The sequence below is a fragment of the Colobus angolensis genome, unplaced genomic scaffold (genome assembly GCF_000951035.1).
Source record: "Colobus angolensis palliatus isolate OR3802 unplaced genomic scaffold, Cang.pa_1.0 Scaffold167, whole genome shotgun sequence".
Taxonomy (NCBI): Eukaryota; Metazoa; Chordata; class Mammalia; order Primates; family Cercopithecidae; genus Colobus; species Colobus angolensis.
Window position 1 is genome coordinate 2,140,186 of NW_012114788.1, and position 11,317 is coordinate 2,151,502.

The following is an 11,317-nucleotide window of genomic DNA, read 5'->3' on the forward strand; positions in this document are numbered from 1 at the left end:
CATCCCACTGGGCAGGGAGGCAGGTGCTGTTACGGCACTTTGAGTCTCAGGAGATCATCTGGTCCTGCATCTTCCCTTCACACAGGTAAGGTATTATCTTCATCCAAAAATTAACGAGCTGTGCCCGGAGAGGTGCATGGTCTCACCCACTGTCACACAGCTACCGAGAGAAGAAGGGCATGGGGCCAGGGCTCACAACTCCCGGTGGGAGACTCTTCCATTTGTCACTTTGGGCAAGTAACTTTTCCTTGTGTTAGTGGGTCATGAAGGAGAGACAGACAGGGAGGCTGGATGGCAGAACGGGACCAGAACCCTGAACCCCTGGTCTAGCCTGTGCTTTCTGAGCACCTGTGCATGAGGGGAAAGGTACAGCCACATTAGGCCTTTCTTCACTGCTTGAGGAGAGACTTTGAGTTGGGAGTGGTGGGGGCCGGGAGGGAAAGTAAAAGATGAGGTTAAAGGAACTGCTGCTATGGAACCAGCATGGTGCTAAGGATGAGGATTCTGCCTGAACGGGAAGCTCTCTTTCACACCTGGAGGCTGAAAAGGGCATGCCCTGCACCCATAACACCAAAAGGCACCTCCCAACCTCTCATTCCACCTCTAAGAAGTCATGGGGAGCAAGGCAGAGTGCCAGTGTGACCTGTGGGGGGCAAGGCAGGTCGGTTTGCTGGGGGTGGGGAGGCCACAAAAGCTTGTGTGTGGGAGGGAGGCCATGCTGGGGCCTGTGTCCAGCCCAAATTCACCGACGGGGTCAGAAGGGGTCAGGGTAGCAGACAGATCACAGGGGGACACAAAGTCCTCCTTGATGGTTTCCATGTCCGGGCCGCGTTCTCCAGGTCACGTGATTATGGTCCAGGGCAGCCTCCTTCAGAACATGGGCTGTGGCCCATCAGTGGGACTCGAAGACATTTACAAGGTGTTGAGCAATCATTAAAAAAATTTAGAGTAAACATATAGAGTATGCACAGTTTGTAAAGGTAAGTGTCGTTGCATAAAACTTTCCAGATACACAGTCTGCAGTTTTGACCTGGCAGGCCTTTCCTAGGCCCTGGAGGGAGAGAGACTTGGGTGTGGAGAAAAGGCGGAAATAACTCAGCCATTTCCACAAGACCAGCTTTTAATATGACTGTGATTTGAAGCACGAATAAATAAACGCCAAAGAAAATGGAGAAACCAAACCAAACCTCAGAACATCGAAACCAAAAAAAAAAAAGCATAAAACGAAGCAAAACAAAACAGATCTCCATCAGACAAACATAAAAGTCCCCCTATCCCAGATAAAAAGAATCAGACTGTACAAGCTGTGTCACCGGGAGAGAAGAACGACATGGCCACCATGGGTGAACACATGAGCCCCCCGCCCGCTGGCTGCTGTGCCGCCGTCACAGGCTCTGGGGCGGAAGGGAGGTTGGCACAGGTCACCTTAGGCGCCAAAGCCCCATGGGCCAGCTTGGGGAAAAGGGAGTTTGTGGGCAGGTTGAGAACCTTCACAAACGACACAAGAACTGAATGTAGCAGAGAGTCCCACGGGTTCCCTCTTGATTGTGCAGTTCTGATTCCAGGGTGGCCTCACGGTGACTTTGGACCTGGAATCTGGTCCCACTGCACGGGCAGCGGTGCGGACACTGGAAACCGTGTGGAGGAATGTCATGTACAAGACAGGCGTGGAGGTGGCGCCATGAGAAGTCTGAGCATGCAGGTGCTTTATACATCTGGCAGTGAGATGTGATGGCAGGTTCGTTCTTGGACAGTTCCAGAGTGTGACTCATCTCTCCTAAGAGGGACGCACGGCGGGGCCCAAGGACGCGTCCTGTTGGACGTGGCCGGAGCGAGGTCTAGGCAGCTAGTCTGCAATGTGTGCATAGGGGGCTCTTGCTTCTTTCCAGCATCAGGGGCCGTTCCACCTGAGCTTGCTCTTCCTTGTCCTGGTCTTGGGCCTCAAGGTCTGTTTGGAGGGGGTGCTGGGTGGCTCGAGGGGTGTCAGCAGGCAATCTCCTCCAAGGTCCCCAGGGCCGTCTGCAGGGGCACGTTCACAGTGTGGCTGATGGTTTCAGAGTGGTTTGGCATTGTGTCACAAGTACTCTGGAAGGGAAGGGTTGGTGGGAGTTTATTATTCGCTCAGCAAAACTTCATTGTGATGCCACCAGCTGCCCAGCCTAGGCCCTGGGAAAGGTGCTCCCCACTTCTGGGCTGCTCCTGCTCCAGACATCTGATAGGCTGGTTTACCATCTTGGGGGCATGAGGCTGAATGGAATCCTTACCATTGCACACTTGGGCGCCCGCTATGGCAGTGAGAAGGCTCCCTGGTTTGATTGGCAGTTGGTTTGATCCCTCCTAAAGGTGCCCCTCATGTAACTGGACCTATATCTGAGTGGTCTCTAGCTTTGGGGCTGGATGGTCCTGAGTCTTGACCTCTCCCCTGGGGGCCTCCCTTGGAGTTACAGTGCAGGAAGTACAGCCCGTGGCTAGGCCTGGGGCAGGAAGGACCCATGGCTGAGGCCAAGCAGAAAGGGTAGAAGGCCTTAGAGCTTAGAACCAGAGCTGGTCAGTCCTTGGGTCAGTCCCCAAGGACTTTTAGGGTTAGGCTGGACCCAGAGAAACATAGCTGTGGGTCCCTAAGCAGGGAGGGGCTGAGCTGGCCACACATGAATCTCTGGGGTGGTTCCCAGGCTACAGTGGGTGGGAAGCCGAAAGGGATTAGAGCAGGGATGGCTAGCCAGGAGGCTGTGCCAGGAATTTGGGGAAGATTTGATGAGGCCACAACTAGGGGAGGAGGAACAGGATGGAGAAGAGGCTGTGACACTGAGACCTTCTGAAGCAAGGGGGGCTCTGAGGGTGCAAAGGGAACCACTGTCTAAGCACTTACTATACACTAAGTGCTGTGCTGACTGCTTTGCCGGCAGGATCTCACTTAACTCAGGTGACAGCCCCATGCGGTCTGATCTGATGCAGATGCTTAGAGAGGTTAAATATGTAACTTGCCCCCAAGCACACAGCCAGGAAGCCGGAGCCTTGGGATCCAGCCAGGCCAGCTGAGGCCAGACCGGGGCCCCTCCCACACTGCCTTTCCCCTCCCCACTTCTGTTCCACAGAGGTTGCAGGGGACCAGAGGATCAAAGCAAGATTTGTAGACAGTGTGTGGAACAGAAACGGAATCCATATAGGGGGAACGGGCTGGGATCCATCTTGGATTTGTTGATACTAAGTGGGTGGTGGTCACTCAGTGGGCACCGTTTTCCAGGGCTGGAGGTGCTGATTTGGGGCACAAGGCTGGATGGGGAAAGCTGGCAACATCTGCACCCATCAGCCAAGGCCTGAGCCCAGGAGTAGACTGAGTTTGGGAAGGAGAATGACAAACAGCCATAGAGGGGCTGCTCCTCGGGCTATAGGAAAGAGGCAGAGTAAGGCAGTGGTTAGAAGTGCTTGGAGGGCAGCTCTGACACTCAGCAGCTGTGGGACTTTGGTCTCTGGGCCTTGACCGCCTCAAATACAAATTGCCTGACAGTGCCTGACACGTACCAGGCACACAGTAGTCATTAGCTCTAATGGGCACTATTGCTACTTCCAACTTCATGGGGCTCCATACTCTATCCATTTCGAAAGGGATGGAGAGCCAGTGACGCTCTGCTTGTACGTTGCCACCACTGGGGAATAAAGGAATAGACGTACAGAGCCTGTCCACTTCTCCCCCTGCTGTGAGATGAGGGGAGCAGCTGTCTGCCTGAGAGAAGCTGGATTGGGCCAGGCAGGTCCTATGCTTGGAAGCACCTCCTGGTGTCTGTTGCATCCATACTGGCTTCTGGGATGAGTCTCAGAGAGAGGCTCGAGGCTCAGCTGGAGTGTCCTTGGATTTGGGAAGTGACAGCATGTCCCACCTTTCCAAGCCATGGAAAGGTATGCAGTGAGTCACATCTTTCCTGCCCGGCCCCAGTATCTGGTTTCCTACTGCTGGTACAAGCCAGAGCAGCAGAGCAACTTCCAATCAGTGAGCTGCTCTTACCACATTCTCATCGTGGCTCCCTTCGTCCTCCTCTTTGCCAAGCAGGTCTAATAGCTTCTCTTTGATCAGCTGCAAGAAAAGCAGGAAGGGGTTGGTCAGGCTGGGAGGAGGGTGTGAAGATAGAAGGGACCTCCCTCCATTGGGCCCTGCTGGGGCTGGCAGCTGCCCGGGCTGTGGCTGGACATACTGTAGCACAAGCCCAGCCTGGCAGCCAGCTCCAGGTGTCTGTCTGTCTCAACTCAGCCTTTTGGCTGAAATGGGATTTTGTTGCAGGAGATGGAGCTTGGAAGAGGTAATGGCGGGCCCTGCTTCACAGCGTGGACTGCTGTCTTTGGGGCTGGTGAGTGTTAGTAAGTGGTGTGTGCTGGTATGCTGGCTCCCTGTCTGTCCTCAGGAGCAGCCTGGGACCCCCTTTCTGTGGCTGGGGCTGGGGGACAAGATTATTATTCACTTTCTAAGCCTGACTCTGCACACAATTCAGAAGACCAAGACATGCCTGAGTTCATAACATTTTACTCCTAGCAATAAAGGGTAGTTCTTAAATCTGTTACCTGGTGTGATTCAATTGCCATAACTGCATACAGTTTCTCACAAAAGTCAATAAACAAAGCAGAATAAAATCTGGCCATGGGAACTGATGTGGTTTTGGAGTCACTGTGCTGAGAGGCATGAGATTCTCCAGAGGAGCCTGGTCACTGGGGCACGACTCCCCACTGTGGTTCCGAGCAGCCTTTGGTCACGAACAGCCCCCTGTGAGAGGCAGAATAGGGTTCTACAGGCTCCTGTCTACTGCTCCGGTTTGGGGGAATTCACAGGTCCAGGCACCCTTGGAAGTTCTGGAGCCATTGCCTTTTTTAGGGGCGCATGTTGGAGGTGAAGTGCATTACCCATCTCACAGCCAGGGGGATGGAGGCCTCCAAGGGAACACCCGTCAAAACAGAGCCTGGAATAGTGGCATCCACAGGCTCGCTCTCAGAGAGATGCAGGTGAGAAGGCTGACCAGCTCCAGGAACCCTTAGTGCCAGAGAAGCTTTCAGAGGCCTCGTTCCAGTCATTTCTTGAGGAAGACATCTCCCCAGACTGTTAGCAGCCGGGGCGGCTGGCGTGCCCTGCTGTCTTCTTGCTCAGGATTGGTGAGGACTGCTGGGAAGTGCCCCTTCCCTAAGACTGGCTGGGCCATGGAGAACATGACTCAGGCGATGGGCCACCTACAGGGCAGGTGTGTGTGGTGGGGGGAGTATGCGTGCAGGCGTGGACATGCCCACCACCTCCAGCCCAGCTTCAGGAAGGGCTCGGAGCTGGCCTCAGCACAGTCTGGCCGAACTTCCGCTCATCCCTCCCCATCCTTCCCTGCCAGTGTAGATGGCCCAGTGCTGTTCCAGCTCCCAGAGGACAGGCCTGTGTTTCTCTTATATCCACCGCCCCCCAATAAACTCCCATCCCCTTGCCCCACGGTGCCTGGGCTTCAGTGATCGACTCTATCAGTGGACAGGAGGGGAAGCAGACTCTGCATGGAGAGAGGCACCGCCTTCCTTCTACCGTGTTTCTGAACCTGGGGCACCATGAGGGCACCAGCAAGCGGTCATTTCCCTGCAGGGAATCCCAACTCTTACCTCATAAATATAATCAAAGAGCTCTAGTATTGTAAGGATACTAGCACCAATGAACAATCCCATCTGACCACCAATATCACCTGGAGAGAGAGGGAAAAGACCAAAGCTTTGCTTTTATGCAGCTTCCAGGAAGAGTGAACAGACTGAGATGCAACCCAGACCTTCTGAATGGCGCCCCCTCCACGGGGAGCTTGGGCCTTGTTGTGGGAGGTCCAGGCCTTTGGCAGCTCCTTCCCTCACCGCACAGCTCTGAGAGCCACTGTTTTTCAGCATTCAGTAGGGTCACGGACTAAGCTGATGGCTTATTGGAAGGGCTTAGACTAGATCTCATGACCCACAGTGCTAACGGATTTGTTCGGTTATACTCAGAACCACACCGACTGGGTCCTGCTTTGACTCTGGGCTGGGAATAGGGAGAAGAGAGAGCTAGGATGTGTGTGGACTGGTGGCAGGTGCCCTGGGTGGGAGTCTTGGGAGGAGGAGATGCCCCCCCACCAATCCAATCACGGCATGGGCTTCAGGGCTACCTTGGGGCACCTCCCACCCTTGGGATAAGGTCATAGGTGTCTCCTTTCTCCCCCTTCCAAAAGTTAGTGTGCAATTTTGACTCTTTCTAGAGCTGAGGTTCTTACTCTGGGGTTTATAGGCCCCCGTTGTTCAAAGTTTTTCTGGATTTGTCTTCAGATCCCCCTGCATCCAACTCTCCTGGAAGAACTGTAATCAGTGTTGCTGCCTGGATACACCTAGGCCAATAGTATCAGAGCCTCTGGGGTTGGGGTCTGGATGTCAGGATTTTTAAGTTTCTGCTGGGGGTGAGGTGCGTTCTCAGGCCCACCAGAGTTTGAGAACCACTTTCCTGGGAGTAGTTCAGATGGCTGGAGACTCTCCTGAAATTGAATGTGAAATGTGTGTGCTTGGGCATTTGTAGCGGGAGAGTCCATAGCTATGATCAGTTTCTAACAGGGGTTCTGAGTCCCCAAAAGCTTAAGATGCTTTGCTGCAGAGGCAGTGTGGCAGAGCCGAGGGCTCTGAGGCTCTGAGTCCAGAGAGTGGCCACCAACTGGCTGTATAGCTTTCATAAGCCCTGACCTTCCGGGGAGCTTTGCCTCCAAAGGACATTTGGTGGTGGTGGCAGGATGGAGGGGATTGGATGAGATGAACTATGAAGTTCTTTCTAGCCCTAATCTCTAAGACTCTCGGTCTCTGGAAAGCGGGGCAGGAATTGGGGTTGGGGGGCAGAGTTCGGGGTGGCTGGTCAGTTCTCTTGGAGATGCCAGGTTGACCTCTTGGCCTGAGAACTCTCTGGTGGGCAGATCTGCCCCACTCCTTCTCAGCTTATGGCTGGGTGGGGTCCCGCGCCCATGTGCTCAGGTGAACCACAGAGATGGCGGGGAGAGGGCTCTTCCCAGTGGAACTTGGTGCTGGGCTCAAAATGGCTCAAAAAGGCTCTCCCTCATTCCTTTCCCATCACCGCTCCCTCTCATGTCTTTAATGGAGGCTTCTTGGAGACTGTGTTCTAATGGATATGTATGTCAGGTGGGAGGCATGTGATGTGCACGTGCAGTGTGAGTCTGTAGTGGTAGAGTGCGGGGTATGTGCCAGGGTCCAGGGTGTGTGCACATATTTGTATAAAAGCAGGCAGGAGGTCTGGCTGTCCATGGTTTTATGTAGGTGGCTCTCCCTGTCTATTTTAGGCACTCTGAGTGTGTCTAAGTGTGTGTGAGTGTGGGTCTGTGGAGGTGAGCAGAGTGTGTCTGAGTGTGTAGAGCATGTGTAGTGTGGGTGTGTTTGTGTGTGTATATGGCGCCGTGTGGGGGCTGTGTACATGGGTGTGTCTCTGTAGCTGTGGGACTGGCACGTGGGGCTGCAGAGCTGTGCATTTGTGTGTGTGGTCCTGGACCACCGTGGGTGCATGAACCTGTAGGTTTGGTGCGTGTGTGTGCAGACTGGGGTGGGGTATACTGTGGGTAGTGTGAACGCTGTGTAGCGTGCATGTGCATGGACACCAGGGGGTGAGAAAGGGCCACGCGGTGTTGAGAGAAGGGCCTGATGACTGAGGGTTTGCAAGCGGCACACGCTGTCATCACAGGAGGTCCAGATGGCAGCATGAGCTCCTCAGCGGCTATTCTGGGTGGGAACACGATCGATGCTGGGAACAAGCTCATATCTGATGCAGACACGACAGATTCAGAGCTCAGGCCCTTCTTGCTCTCTATGTCTCTCTTTCTCTCTCTCTCTCTGTGTGTGTGTGTGAGAGAGAGAGAGAGAAAGAAAGAGACACACATAGAGAGAGCAGAGAGACAGAGAAAGACTGTGAGCCTATGCTGGGGGAGGGCCGGGGGTAGGAAGAGGCCTGTCCTGGGTCCTCTTTATGGAAATAAAGGGCAAGGCCAGCACAGGGGTGAGTGAGGGGTCTATGTTTCTGGTGGGGCCAAGGGCATGAGTCTCTTGGCTCAGTACCTTTGGTCACAGTGACTTCTGAGGCTGAGTGACAACCACTTTAATCCAGCTGGGACCGAGCTATGGTGGGGAGTCCCCAGCCTCCTGGAGAAAGTGTAGAAATGCTTAGCCAGCCCCTGGACACAGCAGCTGAGCCCTGGGTCCCTGGCATGGTGACCGTCCAGGTGCCAGGAACTACTATTGATGGACCTTTTCTGGGCTAGGGGCTTATCACATTTAACCATCACAACAAGCTCATAAAGTGGGTTTTATTAAACCCATCTTGCAGATGAGGAACCTGAGGTTCAGCAAGGTAAAGTTACTTGTCCATATTCTCATAGCTGGTGTGAGAAGCCAGGTAGTAAGTACCTGCTCCTTCCAAAATGCTAACATCACCTGGTTCAGCTCATGGAGACAACAGCTATTTCTCTTTCTGGGGCACAGGCATCAGATCCTTTCTTGAGAGTGAGTGGGAGCTGAGAGAAGCGCTTGAGAGTCAAGTCCTTTAACTGTGCACTCTTAGGGGTCTTGTGAGTTTTGGGTTGGGCTGGGGTAGGATGGAAATTAGCTCCCTGTATCCATCATATGCCACTGGGGCCAGGGAGCTCATGCGAACTTGTATGGGGTGGCAGCAGGTTTGTAGATACCTGGGGAGAGTGACCCTTCATTTGTGTTTGACAAATGACTCTTAGTCCAGGGGACAACACCTGGCCTTCCGGATGCAGCAATGTTGCTTTTGGGGTGAAGCTCCATCAGGGCCCTTACCTCCCAGGTCCCACCTGGGACCACCCACAGTTCAGCCTTCCCTCCTTCTCTCTTTCTGATACCTCTTCCCCCTCTCCATGGCCCCAGGATTCTGACTGCAACCTGGGGCAGAAGACCATGAATTCTAAGAGTGCAGGGCTGGAAAGGCCCAGAGGCCTTTAGGCTGACCCTCCTCATTGCATAGATAGGGAAAATGAAGCTAAGATTGGGGAATAAATCGGGCCTGAAATTCCACCCCACTGGGGTTCTTTCCATTCTGGGAGAGGAGCAGTGCAAGGAAAGAGGGAGCAATTGTTAGTAAATTAAAAGGTTAGACTCCTCCAAGGCTGTGTCTGTCTGCTTGCCTCCCATACACCTGTGCATCCTCCCTCCCTCCCACCCTCTATGAGATGTGGAAATTTGTGCAATAGACACCTACTTACCAAGTAAGGCAGCAACTTCATACGCCTTCTTCTGTTCAATTGTCTCATAATTGAGAGCTTCAAAAAATATATCCAGAACAAGGATGTTCTCTCTGCAGAGACAATAGTCAGTACCATACATGGTTAGAGCTATCAGCATTCACAGGGAGCATCTAATACAGCTTTCCCACGGAAAGATGGAGAAACGGAGACCCAGGAAGTGAGGCAGCTTGCCCGAAGTTAGAGCTGGTTAGTGGCAGAGCTGCGGCTTCAAGTCAAGAAGCCTGACTCCCAGCCCAGTTCTGGAGGCCTACATCAGCTACCTCCTTTTGTTCCTTATTTCTGTCTCCCTGCTTTCTGTTTGCACCCTTTGCAGGGGTCCTGCCTGGCTTCCAGGCCTCTGCACCTCCAAAGGGCCTGCCTGGTCCTCACCATGAAAGTGAGTTTCAGTAATCTTTTGACATGGCTTGCCTTGGCTAGGGTGCCTGCTCCAGCTGACTTCATGGGTAGCCCCTGCCCCCTCCTGAGACCTCCTAAATTCCCCCTGGGATTTATAACAAGCTCCTCCTGGTGGGAGGCCCTGCTCTGGCATTGTCGAGTCAATTGCTGAAGTCAGGGAAGGTTTGTAGGGAGCAAACTTGTATCTGCCTGGGGGGTATTCTGGCAGAAGCACGGTGGCTTGCTTTGCTCCTTTGGGCAGGTGTGTGAGTGAGACACATCTTGGCAGTAAAAGTTGTTACTGCCTGCAGACTGTGCCAAGCAGCAGGGCCTGGCATCTCCTACAATTCCCGTCTCCTCCAATGTGCTCACAATGCCTTCAGTGCCCCTTGTTCTCAACCCACTGAGCAAAAGCTGGCTGAGGATGGGGGTCTGGGGACAGTGTTGGCAAGAGGGAGGGGCTGGCGAAGAGAGGAGCAGATTCTTCTTTCCGTGAGCAGGGCAGCTGTTCAAAGTATCACCCTCTCTTGCTTGGCTTGCCACAGCTGCTTCCTAACAATTCCCTTCTTCCCATCTGCCTTTCCCCTGTCTTCTCTATCGCCGCCTGAAGGATCTTTCTAAAACTGCTAAATTGATTCAAATTAAATAAAATTGCAGTTCCACTCCCCAGTCACAGGCTGCATTTCAAATGCTCGTCGGCCACATGTGGCTAGCAGCAACCCCACTGGGCACTGCAGACACAGAACATTTCCATCATTGCACAGTATTTGACCTACTGGGGAGCACTGGTCGAAAATGCAAATTTGAGTCTGTCACTCACCTCTGAAAGCTCTTCAGTGGATCCCTATTCTGTTAGGATAAAGCCCACTCCCTGCGCCCGCTCGGCTCAGCCTACAAGACCCTCTTGCTCTGACACATCCATGCTCCCCTTTGAAGTTTTCTCTTCTGCCCTGTGCTGATGGTCTCTGCTGAGCCTCTGCCTGGGACACCCACTTCTCTCATGCTTCTATTCATTTATTCTGTTAAAACACATTGTTTTGAGTGCCAACTCTGTGCCGTACGCTCCACTAGTATTTGGCAGACAACAGAGAACAAAAAAAGATAGTTTCCTGCCCTCAGGGGGCTTTCAATCTAGTGGGGCAGACAGGTAATAAATAAGGAAACACAACATGAATATGTAATTACATGCTGTAGTGTTATAAAGGAAAACACCAGAGGACTTTGAGAGAAAAATAACAGGAGTGCACCTCATCTAGATGCCTGAGATAACTTCAATTTTATTTTTATTTTTGTTTTATATTTGTTTTAGAGACAGGGTCTAACTATGTTGCCCAGGCTGAGCTTGAACTCCTGGCCTGAAGCAATCCTCCTGCCTTGGCCTCCCAAAACATTGGGATTACAGGCATAAGCCACCATGTCTAGCTGGAGATGACATTTAATTGGAGACCCGCTTAAGGAGGAAGCAGTTAGGTGGAGGGCGGGAGGAAAAGAATCCTAGGCAGAGGGAATAGAATGTGCAAGTTCTGCCTGGAAAACTATACATCCTTTAAAAAAATCTCTGGGCTGGGCGAGGTGGCTCACGCCTGTAATCCCAGCACTTTAGGAGGCCGAGGTGGGTGGATCACGAGGTCAGGAGATCGAGACCATCCTGGCTAATA

At 52.9% G+C, this 11,317-nt stretch overlaps 1 protein-coding gene across 2 annotated transcripts in view; it reads right to left on the bottom strand.

Moving 5' to 3' along the window:
- Nucleotides 1-1,102: 1,102 nt before the first annotated feature.
- The window catches only part of ASIC2 (acid sensing (proton gated) ion channel 2), a 1,152,840-nt gene continuing 1,142,625 nt past the window's right edge, over nucleotides 1,103-11,317 (bottom strand). For both annotated transcript variants that reach the window (XM_011937663.1, XM_011937664.1), the window contains exons 7-10: nucleotides 9,243-9,334; nucleotides 5,617-5,696; nucleotides 4,004-4,072; nucleotides 1,103-2,085 (exon numbers count right to left, since the gene is read on the bottom strand). In XM_011937663.1, the coding sequence (XP_011793053.1) occupies nucleotides 1,984-2,085; nucleotides 4,004-4,072; nucleotides 5,617-5,696; nucleotides 9,243-9,334 (343 nt within the window). In that variant the 3' untranslated portion in view covers nucleotides 1,103-1,983. The remainder of the gene's footprint in view (nucleotides 2,086-4,003; nucleotides 4,073-5,616; nucleotides 5,697-9,242; nucleotides 9,335-11,317) is intronic.